Below are 22838 nucleotides of genomic sequence, written 5' to 3'. Positions count from 1 at the left end.
TCGCTTGAGTTCAAAGACAAATTCTCTGCAGAAGAGACCATGGCGCAGAGCAGGATTGCTCTCAAGAAGATGCGGGTGTGAAAAGAAACCCTCCATTTCTGAAGCACCCCACTGGCATGAAACCAATTTCTCTCCATTTGGGTAAAAAGTGTTTGAGTGCCTATGGGGCTGTATTCAAAACACAGGGATTCACTGCGTTTTGAAGCTCTGTGTGACAGTCCATTCAGTTTCTGAAGCGCCTCACTGGCAGGTCTTTTCTCAAGCCCTTTCCTGGCAAAAAGGGGCCCTTGGAGGGAGCGCACCTCGTTCTGTGGATCCTTTTTTACTGGAAAAGCCTTTTCTTAAGCCCGTGAGCTTCAGTTACATGGAGCTTCAAAATGCAGTGAATCCCTGTGTTTTGAATAGCCCCACAGGCGCTCAAACACTTTTTATCCAAACAGAGACCTGAGTCACACGGAGCTTTCCTTTTCGTTTCTGAAGTGCCCCACTGGCAGGTACACAGACCTTCCAATCTGCGTTTAGATAAAAAGTGTTTCCAGGTCTGCGTTTAGATAAAAAGTGTTTGCATGGCAACAGCTTGAGTTTCTCTGCTCCAAGTGGAAAGAAGCGGAGGTGCAAAGCAAGATTGCTCTCAGTAAGGCTGGCACCCGCGAGTGAGCAGCACACCTGCGTCTTCTTGAGAACAATCCTGCTCTGCGGCTCTGCTGTCTTCCTTTTGGACGAAGCAGAGAAACTGAAGCTGCTGCTGCCACTTGAGTTGGAAGGAGGACAAGGAGAAGAGTGGTCAGGATTTGTGTCACCAGCCAGTCAGGCAAGAAGAAGATTGGTCAGGTGGGACCCTGGCTGGGGAGGAAAGATCGTGATCACTCAGGTGGCTTTTGCTACCACTGCCAGCAGCTTGGATGCAGGTGCAAGGGGACTCGCCCCATGATGCCTCCCCGCTCAGTTGAAGGCTTTGTTCCTGCCTGCAAACCAAGGCCGGCACACGCAAGCGAGCAGCGCACCCAGGCCACAAAGGGCATTGATTCCTGCACCTGGTTGACTCCAATTCCATTCTTGCCCCACAGGCATGCAAACAAAGCAAATACTCCGCCCCTGAATGGAAGCTTCCAGGGGCCATGGTATTTTTTGCAGAGAATTTGTTTTTGAACTTGTGCGATATTACAGGGCCCAGGAGCTTCCATTATCAGTGTGAAAAGCATTTCCAAGCCAACTTTCTTCTCCCTGAAAGGGAAAGAAACCGTGGCAGAGAGGAGACAGATTTTGCAAGGTAAGTGAGTCTGGCGTGGCAGGAAAGGAGGAGGAAGCATGAGGTATCTTAGTGGGTCAGGTAGGCTTTGGGGGGCCTGTTCTATCATTAAGCCTCCCATGGCCTTCCCCACCCTGAGATACCTCATGTGCACTTACCGAGCCACGTGCATCTTAACGAGTAGAGAGTGATCTCGTATGAGATTCACTTCCACGAGTTTTTGAGTGATGAATGGAATGTGCAGGCTCCATTATGCTCATAACTCAAAATTTAAAAACATTTTCTGATCAACATGCAAACTTAAAAAACAAATTTTATGTGCCTGAAAACAATGTAAATTGGGGTGAAAATAAGGCTGGTATTGCGGCATGAGAGAATTTTCTTAAATGAGATGGTAGCAACCAGCAGTTTTTGCAGTCTTTCTCTCTCTGTGTCAAATTGTTCATTTAGCAAACATTTCACTTCTGATTCAGGGAATAAATTGTGTTTCCAAAGTAAGAGAGGATGTACTCTATTACAAAGACAATTTAAACTATTAAACAAATTGTATACATGTAGTTCATGATTTACATCTACAACTGAGCCCAAACCTAAGTCATGTCAATAGTTAAGTGGGTCACCACATGACCAACCTGGCTTTATGATTATTTTCATTAAATGAGCAAGTGAGAAGTAAACATCCATTTCTGGCAAAAGTGTAAATCACAATTACATGACCATGGATGTTGTAATGGTAATGGTTGTAAATATTTGCTGGTTGCTGAGTTCCTCAAACGCAATCACATTACTGGAAGCCTGCCCCTGGAATTTCAAATCAGTTGAAAAGTGCCATTTTAGGGTCTGTTGTAATGTCAAGGACTACCTGTATTATCACTTACTCCATAAAATATGTTATGTCACTATACTAATAGTATGACAATGAAGCAATAATTTACCTGTTTTGAGCATATCAAGGATGCCATAATGCACATATGTGGAGTCAGAAACAACTTTAGTCTCATTATTAAAATGGCAAGTATAGTAAAAAAAAGTAGTTGTAATGCATGGTATACGATCTGCAAATAAAGGAGAGCGTAAAAAAGCACAATTGTTTTTAAATGTGGTATATGGTACATAAGTATTAAGTAACATCTAATTTTTATTGAATCCTGTTCTGTTGGGCATTTTATAATTCTTAAAATGTAAACTTTTTGTAGTTTGAAGTAAAAATTAGGTATTTTAGAAAAAAGCAGCAACAATATAAATGACAAAAATATGTCAAGAATATTAAGTCTTACAGAAACAATACACTCTTAATCCCATGGTATGCATCAAAGTAGCAATTTAGAATTATAAAAACTGCTCTGCAAACAACAGGATTACCTAACCTGTGTTTTCCTATTGTTTTAATTTGACATTAACTTTTTAAAAAATGCATAAAATTCCACCTTATTTTAAATAAATATTTTTGAAATAAGACAAAGCTGTGCAGAATAAATCTAAGTGGTATTTTGGAAGAAAAGAGAGAATGAGATCCTTACCTCACCCTGATTAAAATAATACTCCTGTCTGAAATAAAAGAAACAAACTTAGTCAATTTGTCTATAAAATTATAAACAAAGCCCTAAACCATATGTTACCTTAAAAATTTAGTTATATCAGCCTTATAGACATTTATAACCATCAGATGATATTCTATGTTTCAATTATAGTTTGCAGATTGGTAATAAATATAAAAATGAACTTGATCTATAGGTATTGTCCTGTGAGATCTTCTCCTCTGTAGTACATTAGGTTGCAATTTGAAATTTTTAGGGTTTTTTTTAAACACAGCTTTTTTATATTGGCTTTTCCTAGCATTAACTGTTATAATGTCTTTCTTTTTAAGGATTTTAAAACTTTAAAAGGTAAAGGTAAAGGTTCCCCCGCACATGCATGCTAGTCGTTTCCAACTCTAGGGGCCGGTGCTCATCTCCGTTTCAAAGCCAAAGAGCCAGCGCTTGTCCAAGGACGTCTCCGTGGTCATGTGGCTGGCATGACTAGACGCCAAAGGCGCACGGAATGCTGTTACCTTCCCACCGTAGTGGTCCCTATTTTTCTACTTGCATTTTTTACGTGTTTTCGAACTGCTAGGTTGGCAGAAGCTGGGACGAGTAACAGGCACTCACTCTGTTACGCGGCACTCAGGATTCGACCTGCCAAACTGCCGACCTTCTTATTGATTTTAATTTTGGTATGTTTTAATTACACTAATTTTCTGAGCTACTTTAGTTCTGTTAATGAGGAGAAGTTAAATATTTTTAATATATAACAAAATTTTGGAATACATCTCCTTACAAAGAAACAATTACAAAATTATAGATCTTTAAATCTTCGCCCGATCTTCGCTCCTTTCGCTGCGAGCTAAAAACATACTTTTTTGAACAAGCTGGCCTGGCCTGATGAGGGGACTGGGGGGGGTTGTTACTGTCATTTTATCGGGGTTTTAAGATGTATTTTAGTATATGGGCATGTATTTAATTATTTTTTTAACTTTTGTAATCCTGTATTTTTATTCTTGCCCTGTTCACCGCCCTGAGTCCTTCGGGAGAAGGGCGGTATAGAAATATTATTAAATTAAATTAAATTAAAATTAAATTAAATAACTGAAATTATGAACTTTTTAAAGATGAATTGCATCAACATTGAATCAACATTAGTGGTACTGTGTTTATCAGGAACAGTCTATTCCCAGAAGATGCTGTTATAGATTTGCAACTAAACTTATCTGAGAACAACATAAACATGAATTTGTCATTGAATATAGGTAAAGGTAAAGATTTCTCCTGTCCAGTTGTGTCTGATTCTAGGAAGTGGTGTTAATCTCCATTTCTTAACTAAGGGAGCTAGTGTTATCCAAAGACATTTCCGTGCTCATGTGATCAGCATGGCTATACAGTAAGCACAGAGAAAGCTGTTACCTTCCCATTGAATTGGTACCTATTTACCTACTTGCATTTGCATGCTTTTGAATTGCTAGGTGGCAGGAGCTGGGCAAGTAATGGGAGCTCCCCCCTTCATGCAGCACTTAGGTCTTGAACCTGGGCTATCAGCTTTCTAGCTGATAAGCTCAGCATCTTTATATAAACTAGCCACTTGCAGTCACTAAGCAACACTCATGTCATTAAGTGCATGGAGCAAAAGAGCTGCCTGTTGAAACTCTATGCACAGAATGGAATTCTGTGGTGGGCCAGAAGTAAGCTCAGACCACAAAGATCCAAGCTCTGTTTCTCCAGCCTTCCCCTCTCATCCATGCACAGAAGGAAAATCCTGCTCTAGGACAGAGAAAGAAGATTGTATTCCAAAGACTCAACCTTCCTTTTTGTGATACAATGTGGCAGTTATCTTCCTCTTTGTGTACTAGCCTTTATAGCCTTCAGAAACATTGCATTCGCTAGCTTTCTAACAAATACATTTTTTCTAAACAGTAAAGAGGCCGGAAAAGGCATCCTTTAGCTTTCTGATTGAAGTCTCTCTTCAAATGGTCATTAAGTGACTGGTTGCAAGTCGAAGACTACCTGTACTTACGGTAATTTATGTTAGGGTAGATGAATTTGTTCAGTAGATTTTTAACAAAAATACTACAAAGTATGGTACTTATATTTCATTTAACAATTGCCTTTCACAAACCTCTGAATATAGAACTTTTCCCATTGCTCTATAAACAATAAACTTTCAAGACTATGTAATACAGAACATCCACCTTAGTTTTCAGAATTGGAAACTTCATGCCTACATATTTTTGTATTGTGAAGGAGGCTCCTATAAGCCCAGAGCCAAGAAAGGAAGTCCGTTTTACTGTGTGCAAGATATGGAACACTAATGACAAACTGATGTTAAAGATTGAGAAATCCTTTATACCTTTAATGATACACATTACTAATAGTATTTCCCTAATTGGATCTTCAATAAAATATATTTACCTTTCAGAGGTTTTCTTTTTAAGCATAACGTATTGAAAAGCCTATGAAACATTGATTAAAAAGTAAACAAGTTATTTTTTTTCTCCAAGGACATGTATGAATTACAAATGAAGAGGTACTTATTGCTAGTCAATTACATGGTCATGCACTACATTACTTTAGACATTAACTTAGTCATTCATATCTGAATAAGCAAGACTTTGCTCTGTCACATTATTGCAAAAAGGCTAAATAAATCTATTAGGTACAACTGAAATGTGAATGGAAGGAAAATGTGTGCAAGTATTTTTTTTCCCTTTCCCCTGCTCTCTTGATACATCCCTTTACATCACCTGAAAAACCTATCTACGGCATCACTCAAAAAGTCTAAAATGCGACTTTCTTAATTATAGTAGGAATTGGGATGGGATAGAGGGAAAATCATCTAAAAATTAGTAAAAAGTGTTTTACACATAATAGCTAATTTCAAATAATGCCTCCATTTTGCACATTTCCTAACCCCCTGCACAAGCACTCATTTAGCAACTGCCTTGGATAGTGACCATTTGCAAATGTAACAGTAACTAACAGTAATAAAAATAATTTTCCAACCAGTGTGTGCATTTACTACAACAAATATTTTCAATGTGAAATTGATTAGTTTGTTCAATTTCAGGTAGCAACTGCCAGTTAAGGGTTCCAATCAACTGATTAATGCCACAGAGCTCAGCTTGTTAACTTGCACTTTTAGGGAAGTGCTGCACTGCAGAGAAAAACAGTTCAGGAAGAGATAGCTGAGAGGAGGCAAAAACAGGAAAAAACAGATCAGAAAAAGAACACTGTGTGAGAAAATTTTATCTGAATGTGATGGCAGCAACAACAATCTTCACAGTTTCTCACTTTCTCTGATACATGGTGCACCTAGCAACTATTTCACTGAAATAAATTGCAATCACTAAATGAGACCTAGCAGTACTTCTATAAACCTATTAATTTTTGGGAGGCTTTTCAGGGCAGGAAAATGTATAAAGAGTCATTCTGATGTTTTGCCTAAGAGTATATGCTATTCAATACATTCAAAACTGTACCGTCCATCTGCATTTATGAATAACAAAAGTTGACAACAGAGGTTACAATCAACCTTTAAACTGCTTTTCTGTGGATGGCAGGATCCTGGGATTGTTCCACCAAAATTGGGTAGCTGAAAATTGGACCCTGTGTTTGATCTCCAAGAACTACTTTGTTTTAACATGTGACGCAATATGCTAAAGGTAAAATTAAAAAAGAGTGATGACATACCTTTACAACAATTACTGAAAAAAGAATAAGAACTACTGGAAGCAGGAGCGTCTTCATATATCTAACTGGAGTCTGAAATTAAATTAAGTTTTATGTAGAGAAATTTGATGATAAAACTGTAAAATAATCATTTTTATGAAATAGTCACAATTACTCCTAATAAGTCAGTATTTTATTTTGTATTTTGTATCACATCTATGCATTTATTTTTTCTTTTATTCAAGTTTTATTGGTTTTTCAATATTTACATATACATATATGTATTTATATACATATAAATATTCCGGCGCGATCTTAAAACCCATCTTTTTAAACAAGCTGGCCTGGCCTGATGGGATGGGGTGCCGGCCACATGACCATGGAGACGTCCTCCTCGGACAAGTGCTGGCTCTTCGGCTTTGAAACGGAGATGAGCACCGGCCCCTAGAGTCGGAAACGACTAGCATGCATGTGCGGGGGAACCTTTACCTTTTTATAATTTTAAATTTGTATTAATTTTATGGGCATTGTTTAATTATGTTTTAATAATTTTAATTTTTGTATCTAGTTTTTATGTATTGCCCTGTTCACCGCCCTGAGTCCCCTGGGAGAAGGGCGGTATATAAATTAAATTAATAAATAATAAAATAAATAATGTATTGGTGTAGCAATATGGTGGTTGGGTAGTGAAAAGTAACAAATAACAAGTTGTTTGTAAATAGTTCAGGTTGCATCAATAAAGATTCCCTCTCTGATTCCCTTAGTTTTCACATAGTCAAAGTGATCAAGTTAATACATTTCTAGATATGACCTAGTCAATTAAGAATGTTTTCAATGTATTTAGACTAATACATATCAAAATCCTGTTTTTAAGTTTTACCTAATTGCAATAAAATACTCTAAAGTGGTCTATGATATACAGAAGAAAGTTTACTTTTTGGGTAACCTACAATTCCCTATTTCAGTAAAGAATAATTTTCTTGTCTACAAAACTTACATTGTTCATTACAAATCATTCTTAAGATTTAACAGTAAATTCTAGTTTTCATCTTAACAAATCACCAATTGTTAGAAAAGATTTTTTGTCTTAACCATTCAACACTTATTAAAATACTATCTTATAAGATTCTAAATTCTATAGTATAATTCAAAGTTTTATTCTAAAAGCTTAATTTTGTTTTCCTTTAAAAATCTAAAACCTAAATATGAAATCAGTTTTTTTTTTAAGATTCCCCTTGGTCCATCAAAAAAGATTTTTTAAGTTCTGTCCTCACAAATCCCCAAAAAAAGACAAGTCTAAATCTTTAAATCTAACTTTCACCTTCCTTTTGTGCCAATCAGGCTTCCACCTTAGTGTCTTTAAATTCTCAAATGTGTCTCCCTTTCTTCCTCCACCTCTTATTTGCATCCATGGAGACCATCCAAATGACAGTTTTGCCAAGCTGGTGTCCCCTTTATAATCATTGAAATATTGCTTTAATAGCTCAGTTTTTGATGTTTGAGGTCATTCTTGTTCCATTTTCATCTGGGTTAGGTAGAACGTAGTAGCTAATGTTATTGTCATTTGATTAGCTGAATCCTCAACATACTGTATTTGAAGGCCTTTGATATCTTCGCTCTTAATGTTGCTTTCTTTGGGTGGTGGTGGTTTTTTGAACTGTAGGTTTTGTAGTTAAAGTTGGAGTTTGGACTTCAAAGTTCTCTGTAGGCTGTGTTTGTTGCTCTTTGAAGTCTCCTATTTCAGTGTTAATTTACAGTTCTATTTGTTTTTGGGTTGTCATTTAAGGTAAAAGTTTGATCTGGTGGCTTTGAGTTGTCAGGTTTATCATGCAATTTGGCTTTAATTTGTTCAGTTATAGCCAATATTGTGTCCAATATCAATTTGTAGTTAAGTGGTGGGATATAGTCATCCATTTCATTAGTGTTTACAGCTAAGTCTTCCATGGAGGCTATTTTAATCAAGTAAAAGCTAAAGGTTCCCCCGCACATGCATGCTAGTCGTTTCCGACTCTAGGGGCCGGTGCTCATCTCCGTTTCAAAGCCAAAGAGCCAGTGCTTGTCCGAGGACATCTCCGTGGTCATGTGGCTGGCATGACTAGACGCCAAAGGCGCACGGAACGCTGTAATTTTCCACCTCCAATGCTCCTAAAAGTTGTTTTCAGTGCCAGGTGTTCCCACACTAGTCTTTGAAGATAATATCAAGGACAACTCTGTTATTCAGTCAGCTGTCAGAATAAGCAAAAGGTTTACTTGCAATTCCATGTTTAGCCACAGGATGTCATCAGTAGCATATAGAATAAGTTGTAAAATTCTTTTTTTTCCCAAATTAATGTAAACCTTTTATATAATTAGTCCATTCTTTTTTTCTTAGTTAAACAGAAAATAGGGTAGTAGATCCCCACAAAAAATGAGCTTTTTAATAGGTAGGAATGAGATTACTTAGTTTCTTTGCTTAATCAGATGGTCTTTTTTTCTTTCTTTCTTCGCTTTAATGTTATTCCTCCAAGTATACAAAAGCTGTTTTTTCAAAAAAAAGGGCGGGGGAGAAAATTTTCAGAAAAGTCCCACAGGCAAGCAGTTAGGGAGATAAGAAAGGAAAGGTCTCACCCAAGACCTCCAGATTGCTTTGTTGTGCTAGATGGTGCTTTTGGCTTTTGGCAGGGAACGGCTTAATGATCGGCCATGTTGATGGCTGGTCTCTTCTTCGGGCCAAAACGAGCTGCTCCGGATTCAAGCGGAGGGCTACCGCTCTTCCACAATCACAGGAGGGCCTCCTTGCAGTGGTCGCCCCTTCAGGGTGACTTTCGACCCTTTTCAGGGTCCTCCAATGAAGAATGATTGGACAGCAGGGAGCCCTCTCTGTGCGTCAGAAAGTGCCGCACACGCAAACCGGAAGCCACATCTATGCATTTCTGTTCCCCTTCTTTCTACTTAAAAAGTTCTGCCTCAACTAAGCTCATTTGCAAGTTTATTTTATAAAATCTCTTCATTTAAAATGAAACTTTTTAATTTATATTTTTTGCATTAGGAAAATCATTCTTGAAAGACATCATATAAACACATCATAAGATTTAGAATCCTCTATCTGCATAGAATCTTCTTGTCAGAACCCACCTCAACCCACTTCTTAAGAAAGTAGCACTCTTGGAGACAGGGTTTTCCAAGCAGGATCTTTTGCTAAGAAATAGGAGATAGCAGGCATAATAGATAGGATCTGATGGATTCCCTTACATCTCAATAATTTTAAAGTGCCCCCAAGCAAACTCCACCCCACAATTCATTCGGTCAGTTCCAGATCAGCCAATCTCCAGGTGATAAGTCCATTGTGGGAAAAGAAAGATAACAATCTGTTTGCAGCAGGATCTCCTCACACTTCCTTCAGAGAAACAAACCAGATCCCAGAGGGTTGCATTTCTTCCCCCCACCCCCTTTTCTAGTTGCCTGGTAAGTTCAGAGAGAATGCCTATTATAGAAAGCAATTGGTTACATTGTAATGGATAGCAGACAGGCGGAATAAACAAAAGGTTACATTTAATGGAGGAAGCGAAAGCACTTCTGTTCCCTCTCCCCCTTGGGAATGGCAGAATCCAGGGGAAAATGAGATTTGGTTTTTGCACAGAGGAGATAGTTAGAAATGAAATATAAATGGATTCTGACACTTCTATTGGGTTCATGTGGATTATTTTGTATAGTTAAATGATTAGAAATAATTCTTATTTATGCCTATCACTTTAGCAATTACACATTTGGTTTGGACTGGGAAATCTTTGGACCGTAATAAATAAATACGTATTTGTTCTGAATTCATTTCAGTGATTATTTCTACTATGTTTGATGGGGCTTGTTTTGAAATAGAATTTAATTCACTGTTAAATAAGTGATCTTACTTAATATTCCTGCAAGTTTACATATTTTTGCAGTAAAAAAGTAAACCATTATGCTACTGAATAGAAAGCTTATGAATTATATGACCAATCATTTTGGTTCATTCTAGCTACAAAAACAATGATGCAGAAACCTAAACTAATATCATTAAAGTAATAAGCACAGATAAACTGAAAAGATTTTTAACTTCAGCCTTAATCTATATCATATATACATTTCCCATGAGCACTTCATCATTCATATGCAAATTATTCAGAATAGAGCTTAGACAGAGTATTTGAAGTGTCTCTGCTTTTGCATAAACACAAACACATATATATACACTCAATCTACCCAAAATGTCATTTTGGATGGAGATGAGTTGGCAAAGTAGAAAAAAGACAGATAAAATTTGTAAGTTTTAAAAAGATTTTTGGAATTAGTCCCTGATTTAGGACCAGTAACTTAGTAACCAGTAATCATTTGAAGTTATAACAGACCTATCTTGGGAATAGTTACAACCCATATTTGAAGTTCCAAAAGTTGTCCCTCCAGTCAAATCTGAACTTTGTGACCTCAGCAACACGGCTACACTTCTAGCCATTTGCAGTGCCCTGTGATCATGCGGCTGTATGTTTTACTGAAAACCAGCACCTACTTCCAGCTTTTGCCCAAACCACACCCATAGTGACTCACTGATTTGCTTAACCACAAAAAATAAGTCATAAAATTTGGTCTGATATATGGCCAATTTGTTTTACAACTATCACAACTTAGTACCGTGATGGCCCAAATAGTCATAAGTCAAATGCTACCTATATCAATAAATTTGTTAATCTTATTAATTGCAAAAGGATTGAAATGCATTAAATCAATGAATCAATGATACTTACCTCTTTTTCCATGAAATCAAACTCCACAGCACAAGTATACATTGATGTATCAAAATCTCTATAACCAGTAAGTTTTGATTTTAACAGATTACTTATATGGACCTAATTGAAAAAAATGACAGTGAAATGTTTGTTAGACAAATTAGCTCATCTTTTTTTTTGAAATTAAATTAATGTATTATGTTTGTTTGTATGTGAGCTGTAATGTAAAATGGGTAAGTAACCATTATTGGCTCATAACTATATTCAGGTTTTTTTAAAATCCCATTTATATCCCGCCCTTCTCTGAAGACTCAGGGCGGCTTACAATCTAAAGCACAAATCAATGTGCTTAGAAATAGCCTTTTGTTTTGTTCATGGTATCAGAATACACTGCAAGAAATGGACAGAATTCGAATATTAAAAAGACCAGGAAATTGGTAGTTGCATATGCTTCATTGTATTTATTTCCATATTATTTACTTCTCCTTTCCATGCAACAGCAATTTGTGTCTAGATCACTCTGTAACTGGCTCTGGGGCAGCCACTGGAGATGATCTGAAAACTACAGCTAACACAATGTAACAAGATTGGTAGTGGAATGACTCTGCTGATTTAAAATAACATCTATTTTAAAGCTGGTGCATTGAGTACCAGTAGGCTTCCATGCATATTTAGAGTGCTATTACTTTTAAAGTCCTACACAATATTGTACTGGATTATGTGAAACAATACATTACTGAATAGAATCTGCCCATCTGATCTGGTTTCCCAGAGATGGCCTGCTAAGAACCTCTACTGTCTGTGAGATACATGGATGTTAACAAGCTAGCAGGTTTTCTTAATAATAATCTCTAGTTGAGACACTCTTCTCCCCTTGGAAGTCTTTTCCAACAAGTCTTGGCTTAAACTGATTGGAGGGCAATCAGACACTTCTGCAATTCACTGAGAGCAACAAAATGTGCAACCCACATAATTTCTAGCATCTCACCAGTATAAAAGAGTGAAGGAAGGACAGAAGAATACCCCTTCAAAAGTTTCAGTAGTATCTGGGTTTCAATGACAAAGGAAGGCTTAGTTTTTCATTCCAAAAATCAGGACATGTATTATTTGATATTTGCTTCAATCTCAAAGGAAGAGCGCTGTGAAACTCAACTGCACCAGAGAGTACACCTGATACAGCCATAGTGTAAGACATTTATAAACTGTCAAATTACTTACTACTGCACAATGACTGCTGTGTTCCATAATATTTTTCAGGTAGCACATCCAGTGGAAGATAAAGAGGTTCAAGGAGGGTAATTAATTAATAGATCTAAACTTAGTATCTATTTACTTTTTAAACTACACTACAATTCATGGGCATAATTCTCAAGTAATTTTTTACAACTTCAGGTAAAACTACGGCATCTAATATGAAAATATCATATTATACATATTACCAGAAGAGAATACAAAATATACAAAGCTAACAAACATTATTTGGATAGCAAACATAAAAACTAACTTTTGACTTACATCATCAGATATTCCAAATATTAGACACATCAAGAATTTCAAGATAATTGTCCCAAACAGGCAAGAAAATCCTTCCAAAGCCTATAGAAATGATAAGAATAGATAGAACAGGGACAATGTCCTCCAGATCAGATCAACTACATTTGATTGCAATTTCCCTAAACTGTGCTTACATTTATTCTGCTCCCAAACTACTAGAAAACCCAGTTTTAAAAATGGGAGAGGCAAAATCTGATTCATATACAGTTGCAAGAAAAAGTATGTGAACCCTTTGGGATTACGTGGAGTTTTGCATGAATTGGCCATAAAATGCGCTCTAAACGTCATGTAAGTCACAACAATAGAAAAACACAGTCTGCTTAAAATAATACTACACAAACATTAGCTGTTGTTCTGTTTTAATTGAACATAAGATGGAAACATTCACAGTGCAGGGTGGAAAAAGTATGTGAACCCCTAGCCTAATGACTTCTCCAAGAGCTAATTGGAGCCAGGAGTGAGCCAACCTTGACTCCAACCAGTGTGATGATATTGGATGTGTTGCTGACAGCTGTCCTGCCCTTTAAAAACACACACCTGTTTTGGGTTTACTGGTCTCAAGAAGCACTGTCTGATGTGAACCATGCCTCGCAGAAACCTACGATCAAGAATTGTTGACTTGCATGAAGCTGGAAAGGGTTACAAAAGTATGTCCAAAAGCCTTGATGTTCATGGTCCACGGTAAGACAGACTGTCTACAAATGGAGAAAGTTTAGCACTGTTGCTACTCTCCCTAGGCGTGGTCGTCCTGTAAAAATGACTGCAAGAGCACAGCGCATAATGCTTGATGAGGTAAAGAAGAATCCTAGAGTGTCAGCTAAAGACCTACAGAAATCTCTGGCACATGCTAACATTTTTGTTGACACATCTACAATAAGGAAAACATTAAACAAGAATGGAGTACATGGCAGGACACCATGAAGGAAGCCATTGCTGTCCAAAAAAAATATTGCAGCACATTTGAAGTTTACAAGAGCACCTGGATGTTCCACAGCACTACTGGCAAAATATACTGTGGACAGATGAAACCAAAATTGAGTTGTTTGGGAAAAACACAGAACACTATGTGTGGAGAAAAAAAGGCACAGCACACCAACATCAAAACCTCATCCCCACTGTAAAACATGGCGGAGGGAGCATCGTGGTTTGGGGCTGCTTTGCTGCCTCAGGGCCTGGACGGATTGTTGTCATTGATGGGAAAATGAATTCCAGAGTTTATCAGGACATTTTGCAGGAAAACGTACGACCATCTGTCCGCCAACTGAAGCTCCGCAGAGGATGGGTGATGCAACAGGACAATGACCCAAACCATACAAGTAATTCAACAAGTAATTCCTTAAGTAACACCAGCTGCCTGCAATTAGTGCAGGTTCGCATCCCACCAGGCTCAAGGTTGACTCAGCCTTCCATCTTTCCGAGGTAGGTAAAATGAGGACCCAGATTGTTGGGGGCAATAAGCTGACTTTGTAATAATGCCGCTTGGGGGGGGCGAAAGCCCTAATAAGCAGGCATATACATAGAATGAAGGTCCCGGGAGCGGGGACGTGCAGCCACCTGAGCTCCGGCTGGTGTACTTGAATGCCAGGTCTGTCGCTAATAAGGCTCCTCTCGTCCGGGATCTGGTCGAGGGTGAGCATGCGGACCTGGCCTGTATCACGGAGACCTGGTTGGGCCCAGAGGGCGGTATCCCCCTGGTTGATCTTTGCCCACCAGGCTTCTGGGTGCTACACCGGCCTCGGACTCAGGGTAGGGGTGGGGGAGTGGCTGTGGTTATGAGGGAGACCTTATGTCCGCAGGAGGCAACCGTTCTTCAGATAGTCGGGTGCGAATCTCTCTTATTGAGGTTTGGTCCTAGGGCGCAGTTTGGCTTGCTGCTGGTGTACCTTTCGCCTAGTCGCGCAGCAGCAGCCCTGCCTGAGCTTCTTGATATCCTCTCAGGGCTGGTGATTGAGTTCCCCAAACTTATGGTTTTGGGAGACTTCAATCTACCATCCCTGGGAGGAGCATCTGAGTTAGCTCGGGAGTTCATGGCTTCCATGACGGCCATGGACCTCACACAAGTAATTCATGGACCGACTCATGAGGGAGGCCACACCCTTGACTTAGTTTTCTTATCTGGACGGTGGTTAGATGATCTTGGTGGGGGCTCCCCAATTGTTATGCCCCTGTCATGGACCGATCATCATCTCCTGCGGCTGGTCTTCCGTTTTGCCACTCCCCACCGTGGGGGTGTTGAGCCAACTAGATGGTTCCGCCCCAGGCGCTTAATGGACCCTGAGAGGTTCCAGGCAGCACTGGGGTCCCCACCTGCCTCCTCTGCTCACAGCTCGGCAGATGCCTTAGTGGAAGCCTGGGAAAGGACGGCCACGGAGGCACTTGACCGAGTTGTACCCTTGCGGCCCCTGACCCGGCACAGATCCCAATGGGCTCCATGGTTCTCCGCGGAGCTCCGGGAGATGAAGCGTCGGAGACGGGGACTAGAGAGCGGTTGGAGGTCCAGCCGATCCGAATCCGACCGATTGCGACTAAGAACCCATATTAGGTCTTATCTCGCAGCAATGAGGGTGGCGAGGTCTAACTACTTCGCTGCCCTCATCGCGTCCGCAGATAACCGCCCGGCCGCCCTGTTTAGGGTGACCCGCTCCCTCCTTAATCAGGAGTTGAGTGAGGAACCCTTGCAGGGGCGTGCCGAGGAGTTTAGTCAACATCTGTCGGACAAAATCGCTCGGATTCGGACCGGTCTGGACTCCGACTGGGCAGCGTCGGACGATCAGGACACGAGCGGTCTTGTCAATGTTACCTGGGAGGAGTTCGATCCTGTAACTCCAGAGGAAGTGGACAGGATTATGGGGAGGCTGAGCTCCACCATATGTTTATTGGACCCGTACCCTTCCTGGCTGGTTTATGCAGCCCGGGAGGGGACAGGAGGCTGGTTCCAGGCGGTTATATCTGCCTCTTTGAGTGAGGGTAGTTTTCCCGCCGCCTTGAAATAGGCGGTGGTAAGACCTCTCCTCAAAAAGCCTGCCTTGGACCCGGCTGTGCTAAATAACTTTCGTCCGGTCTCCAACCTTCGCTTGCGAAGGTTGTTGAGAGTGTGGTGGCGCATCAGCTCCCTCTGGTCCTGGATGAAGCGGATTATCTAGACCCGTACCAATCGGGCTTCAGGCCCGGGTACAGCACGGAGACGGCATTGGTCGCGCTGGTGAATGATCTCTGGAGGGCTCGGGACAGGGGATATTCCTCTGTCCTAGTCCTATTAGACCTCTCAGCGGCTTTCGATACCATCGACCATGGTATCCTGCTGCGGCGCCTCAGGGGATTGGGAGTGGGAGGCACGGTTCTTCAGTGGTTCTCCTCCTATCTCCAGGGACGCTCGCAGTCAGTGTTGGCAGGGGGGCAGAGGTCGACCGTGAGGCCTCTCATTTGTGGAGTTCCTCAGGGGTCGGTCCTCTCGCCTCTCCTGTTCAACATGTACATGAAACCGCTGGGTGAGATCATTCGTGGTTTTGGAGTTGGGTATCATCAAACCACCCCAGTGATGCCCTTGCTGTGATGTCCCGATGCCTGGAGCGGTCCGGGTCTGGATGGGAAGGAACAGGCTTCGACTCAACCCTGACAAGACTGAGTGGCTGTGCGTACCGGCATCTCGGGATATTCAGGATATCCCACCCCTCACTATGGGGGGTGAGTTATTACCCCCTGTAGATAGGGCTCGCAACTTGGGAGTCCTCCTAGATTCACAGCTTTCCCTAGAAGACCATATAGTAGCTGTGACTAGGGGGGCCTTCGCCCAGGTTCATCTGGTGCGCCAGTTGCGGCCCTATCTAGACCGGGATGCCTTACGTACGGTCACTCATGCGCTCGTGACCTCTCGTCTTGACTACTGCAACGCTCTCTACATGGGGCTACCCTTGAAGACCACTCGGAGGCTCCAACTGGTACAGAATGCAGCCACGAGTGTTGTGTTGGGAGTTTCCCGACACTCCCATGTCACACCTTTGCTCCGCGAGCTGCATTGGCTTCCAGTTGTCTTCCGGGTGAGGTTCAAGGTGTTAGTAATGACCTACAAAGCCCTACATAGCATGGGTCCGGAATACCTTGGGGAGCACCTGCGGCTGGCGTCAACTTCCCTCTGCCCAGTACGCTCCCACAGAGAGGGCCTCCTCAGGGTGCCACCAGTCAAAGAATGCCGACTGGTGGCCCCCAGGGGGAGGGCGTTCTCTGTGGGTGCATCGGATCTTTGGAACCATCTTCCGGTCGAGCTCCGGATGGCGCCCGATCTCTGCTCCTTCCGGCGCGATCTTAAAACCCATCTCTTTGAACAAGCTGGCCTGGCCTGATGGGACGGGGTTGGATTTTATAAATGGATTTTAACTTCTAATTGTATTAATTTATTACGGGCACTGTTTAATTACTTTTTAATAATTTTTAACTTTTGTATCTTGTTTTTATGTATTGCCCTGTTCACCACCCTGAGTCCTTCGGGAGAAGGGCGGTATACAAATTAAATTAATAAATAAATAAAATAAATATTACTAAGCACATTGGTTTGTGCTTAAATTGTAAGCCGCCTTGAGTCTTCAGAGAAGGGCGGGATATAAATGGGATTAAAAAACAACAACAATGGCTTTGACAGAACAGAATACACCTTCTGGAGTGGCCCAGTCAGAGTACTGACCTCAACCCAATTGAAATGCTATGGCATGACCTTAAGAGAACGATTCACAACAGACATCCCAAGAATATTGCTACACTGAAACAGTTTTGTGCAGAGGAGTGGTCCAAAATTACTCCAGATCATTGTGCAGGTCTGATCTGCAACTACAGGAAATGTTTGGTTGAGTTTATTGCTGCCAAAGGAGGGTCAACCAGTTATTAAGTCGAAAGGTTCACATACTTTTTCCACCCTGCACTGTGAATGTTTCTATCTTATGTTCAATTAAAACATGACAACAGCTAATGTTTGTGTAGTATTATTTTAAGCAGTGCTTTTCTATTGTTGTGACTTACATGACGTTTAGAGCGCATTTTATGGCCAATTCATGCAAAACTCCACGTAATCCCAAAGGGTTCACATACTTTTTCTTGCAACTGTACATCTTGATTTTTCTTCAAATCCAACAATTTTTCTCATATTTTTACAGAAAATATTCAGTCATCACTGCTTAAAATATGGAGGAAATAATTGACCAGTACTAGTGAAAGTATATATTGGAAAGATTTCCATATAAGTACAACTATAATTATTGTAACAAAATAGCTACTTTAATTTTACATAATTGTTTGTTCTGAACCATATTCTAGGTTTAAATAAATCAAGAAGCTTTCATTCAAGATGTGCTACAAAGAACTGAATAAAGATTTTTGCTTATGTTTCTCTGATTGGTCCAATTTACTTTCTCAGCCATTCTTTTATTATTAAATCTAATTGTAAGCCATGATTTTACCAATTTAAAAACTAATAATAACTCGAGTCCTTTGCTGCAATAGCAACCTGTAGTTACCCACAAATAGGGAGTAAGTTGAGAAAATATTTAGATAGAGCAGGGGTCGGCAACCTAAAAAAGAAAAAGAGCCACTGGGAACCGGTTCCATCACAAATTAAAAAAAGAGGGAGCCGCGTGCGTGTGTCCATGCACGCGCATGCGCAAAAAGGTTTTTTGCGCATGCGCGGACGCACGCGGCTGCCATTTTTTAAAAAATGAGATGGAACCGGTTCCCGGTTGCCTGATGGCGACGGCCCGTCTGCAAAGCTGCCGCTTTCGGCAGCTTTGCAGACGGGCCGTGGCAGCTTCCGCAAAGAGCGGCGCCCCTGCCCATTCCGAGAGGTGCGCGCGCACCTCTCCGAACGACCGGAGGTGCGCGCGTACCTCCGCGCGAATGGGCAGCGGTGCCGCTCTTTCAGGAAGCCCGCCGCGGCCCGTCTGTGAAGCTGCCGAAAGCGGCAGCTTAGCAGACGGGCCGCGGCAGCTTCCGCAAAGAGCGGCGCCCCTGCCCATTCCGAGAGGTGCGTGCGCACCTCTCCGAACGACCGTTTGGGGAGGTGCGCGCGCACCTCCGGTCGTTCGGAGAGGTGCGCGCGCACCTCTCGGAATGGGCAGGGGCGCCGCTCTTTGCAGAAGCTGCCGCGGCCCGTCTGCTAAGCTGCCGCTTTCGGCAGCTTCACAGACGGGCCGCGGCGGGCTTCCTGAAAGAGCGGCACCGCTGCCCATTCGCGCGGAGGTACGCGCGCACCTCCGGTCGTTCGGAGAGGTGCGCGCGCACCTCTCGGAATGGGCAGGGGCGCCGCTCTTTGCGGAAGCTGCCGCGGCCCGTCTGCTAAGCTGCCGCTTTCGGCAGCTTCACAGACGGGCCGCGGCGGGCTTCCTGAAAGAGCGGCACCGCTGCCCATTCGCGCAGAGGTACGCGCGCACCTCTCCAAAGGTTTGGGGAGGTGCGCGCGCACCTCCGCCCATTCGGGGAGGTGCGCGTGCACCTCTCCAAACGGGCGGTGCCACTCTCCATTTGGAGAGGTGCGCGCGCACCACTGCCCGTTGGAAGAGGTGCGCGCGCACCGGGCGGCTGGGAGCCGCAAGAGACGGCTCAAAGAGCCGCATGCGGCTCCGGAGCCGCAGGTTGCCGACCTGTGAGATAGAGGAAAAGGCAGCATGCAAGCAAAGTATTTTGCTCTGCCTGTGCTTGCAATACTGTGTTTATAGCATCAGGATTTCTTTATTTACAACACTGATCAGTAGCTGAAATAGAATATGTGAATGACCTTGGAGGATGAGGGAGAGATGCAAACCAGGAAAAGAAACAGACAAGAAAAGGAGGTGTTCCCAAGAGCTTAGTTGTAAAAGAAAGAAAATCAGGAAGAAACCACTCTAATAGATAAAATGTTAAAAATGGCAACTGAAGTTTGTACCTTCAGACTCATAAGAGTCTATTAATATAGCTTTTACAGTAAAGTAGATATAGTTAATATAGTCATATTTCCTGTCTGATTTATCCAGGAGGCTGACAGTAGCTTACCGAACTCATAAAATATACCCTCTCCTTCTTTAATGACTATATTGTGTTCCCACAATTTGGTTATTAAGTGAAATAGTTACTAAGTGAACATATGACAGAAAGGGAGTGAGGAGGAGAGGGAGAGCGTGTAAAAATCATTGGTTGCTGCAGTCCTTATTCAAATAAAGTTCTTCATACTATGTCCTGTGCCTGATTTCCCTTCTTTTTTTATCCTCTCACATTGAGGAGATATTCCTTAAATAAGTTATCTTTTCCTGAATTGCTTTTCTTTGCAACACAGCACATCCCTAAAAAATCCTAACCACAAGTAAACTTGCTCACCTTTGTGACTTTAATTAGTTTGGCTGGTTCCACTGCTGCCTGAAACTGACCAGACCAAAAGATGGCTTTTGTTATCAGGGTACAAAACTTGGTCATAAATAAACACTTTGATCAGAAAATAATTTTTATTATTATGACAGAAATTTTATTACTGTCAAATTTGCAAATGCTAAATGCAAAGCAAATGCTAAACCAGGAGTGATCACACTAAAATAATTTTACAAATATCACAATGATGTAAATCAGAATTTAAACAATAAAATGGGGATAATAAATAAATTTTGGACAAGTAGCAAACAAAAATAGAATCAAATTTACTATTAAACAGATAGAATAAAAATAACAAATTAAATAATAAAATTTACTTGAAAAGACCAATATAACATTAATATTTACATAATTTAAAAATCATGTTATTGATCAAACATCTGATAATATTCATGCCATAAAATATTAAACCTTACCCACGAAGGAATATTTTTGGTATACAATTTCAGATACTTGGGGCCCAGTTCCAGAATACTCTAAAATAAGAAAATTGTTGTATTAACACTTGCAGCTTAACCATTAGTTCCAGAATATTTCTGCTAATGTGTTTCATAAGATGAAATAATAAGTAAAAACGGTATCAGATATACCTGAAGAAGTATTGTAAAACTATAATCATAACCTTGTTGTGAAACTGATTATTGCATAAACTGATAAGTATCACCACTGCTAATTCAACTTGTAGAGACTGAGTCACTCAACTAGGCTGGCATAATTCTATGGAATTTTAGTATAAATAATCTGCCTATCATGTAATCTGACAGTCAATATAAATCCCATTTTGTAATATATGAAAGCAATTAACTACAATTAAAATATTTTTAAAAAGCTGGTCTAAGAATATATTTTTTCAAGCATATGTAAAGCACATCCATATTCATTCATAGTGAAAAATGAGAACTTCAGGAAGCCCATAATATTTTGCTGTCATCTTAATTTAATTTGAAATACAACTTATAGTTTTCCCTAAGCCTATCAATGCCTTTCTTAATTAAACAAAAATTAAACATCTTTAATCTACTAAATATTAGCATTAGGCTAATGACTTTATCACTATTTTACAATACTATCATCATTTTCTGCAAAGGGTAGCTTTGAGATGAACAGCATATCAATTTAACAAATAAATAAATAATTTTCTGCAACTGCATGACATTCAGAAGATATTACAGTTGAAACTAAAAATAATTTTGTAGAGGCTGAAACATTTAAATATGTTTTATTAAATTAAATTTCACTGAGCTAATAAAGAAAAAAGGATCTAGGCATTATAATACAGATAAAGGGTATCTGGTAAAAGACTCGTTATACTTCACAAAGACTAGGGAGAATGTATTTGAAAGAAGACTGACAAACAATGTGAACCTCCCTAAATAAATCCTCAGGGGGAAGAGATAGTGTGACATCAAGCGCAGGGAATAGTATTCCATAAAAATATATAGGATATAGAGGAATCAAAAAATGGACATATAAATAAAAGAGGGTGTAGTTCAAGTTATATGATCCCCAAGATTCCAGTCTTGCTATACAAATTTACAGATTGTAGTGAACCAACAACCTGAAAAAACTAGCAGTTTTAATTAAAAATAGTCAATTTAACAGACTTTACTAAAACCTATTGGAGAAAAATTTAAAGGGAATAGGCCAGACAATAGTGTCAGGTTTGGAGAAGGGTCACTGGTGCCTTTATATGTGAAGAAAGATCCAGGAATCTGAACAGAGGGACCAGTCAAGAATCTTTCAGTATGAATGCAAGAAAAGGTAAGAACAAAAAATGTACAGTATTGTAGGGGTTCCTCACTCATATTAAGAAAGGAACAAGCTGGAAATGAGATTATGCCAAAGAGCCACAAAGCTTATTATAGAAATAAAACGAGGGTTGAACAAAAATAGATAAGATATGCAGATATATCAGAACACTCTACAGTTGATATCAAATTAAAATCCAGAGAACATCTGGTACTAGAAGATTTACATTGCCAATGGCTTTGCAACTCACAGAAAGATTCCAAGAATAGGAAACTATACAATTTGAATATGATAAAACTATCTTGAAATGGAACTGTGTATAATCAATAAAAACCTTATCACTAAAATATAGGCTGTTAAAATTGGAAATGAAAGATGAATTAGTTGAATGATCTGGCAAAAAAAAATTCAATATAACATACCAATTGATCAATGGGAAAATCGGATAAAGGGACTGAAATTTATGTTATTTTTTTGTATTTGTATACTATCTTTATTATTTTTATAAATAATTCAAGAGGGTGAACATATCAAATACATGTTCCTTGCGTATTTTCTTCACAACAATCCTATGAGGTAGGTTGGGATGATTGAGAGTGACTGGACCCAAATCACCCACTGGCTTTCATGGCTAAAGTTGGATTTGAACTCAGCCTCCTACTTTCTAGCCTGAAAATTACTGAAGAAATTCATCTATAATTGAAAGTTGTTTATGGATGTTTTGCAGAAAATTGAGAAAAATCAAATTTTGCAATACAGATTTGATAAATGTTAAAATTTATAAAGGAAAAAATATAAATTTTTCTTTATCCCTTCTTTTACTGGGGAAAATGTACATTTTATTACAGTCTTAATTTAAGAATCCAATGAAAGTGTTCCTTATATCCTTGGAGGAAGAAGTTGGAAGGCATTCTTAGTATATATTTGTTTTCGTTTCTTTTTCTTTATAGCTTTTCACATTTCTATTCC

At 40.1% G+C, this 22838-nt stretch overlaps 1 protein-coding gene across 2 annotated transcripts in view; it reads right to left on the bottom strand.

The window, feature by feature from the left end:
- The window catches only part of DPY19L1 (dpy-19 like C-mannosyltransferase 1), a gene marked incomplete at its 5' end in the record, with an annotated part of 88745 nt that overhangs the window by 9358 nt on the left and 56549 nt on the right, over positions 1 to 22838 (bottom strand). Inside the window, 8 exons of one of the 2 annotated variants that reach the window (XM_083377862.1) lie at positions 2185 to 2304; positions 2770 to 2797; positions 5191 to 5231; positions 6469 to 6540; positions 11205 to 11306; positions 12702 to 12782; positions 20073 to 20117; positions 20537 to 20596. In XM_083377862.1, the coding sequence (XP_083233988.1) occupies positions 2185 to 2304; positions 2770 to 2797; positions 5191 to 5231; positions 6469 to 6540; positions 11205 to 11306; positions 12702 to 12782; positions 20073 to 20117; positions 20537 to 20596 (549 nt within the window). The remainder of the gene's footprint in view (positions 1 to 2184; positions 2305 to 2769; positions 2798 to 5190; positions 5232 to 6468; positions 6541 to 11204; positions 11307 to 12701; positions 12783 to 20072; positions 20118 to 20536; positions 20597 to 22838) is intronic. The other variant, XM_083377863.1, reaches the window with a different exon arrangement.

Source organism: Vipera ursinii, assembly GCF_947247035.1.
Source record: "Vipera ursinii genome assembly, chromosome: Z".
NCBI classification, from domain to species: domain Eukaryota; kingdom Metazoa; phylum Chordata; class Lepidosauria; order Squamata; family Viperidae; genus Vipera; species Vipera ursinii.
This window is presented reverse-complemented; position numbering and strand designations above follow the sequence as displayed.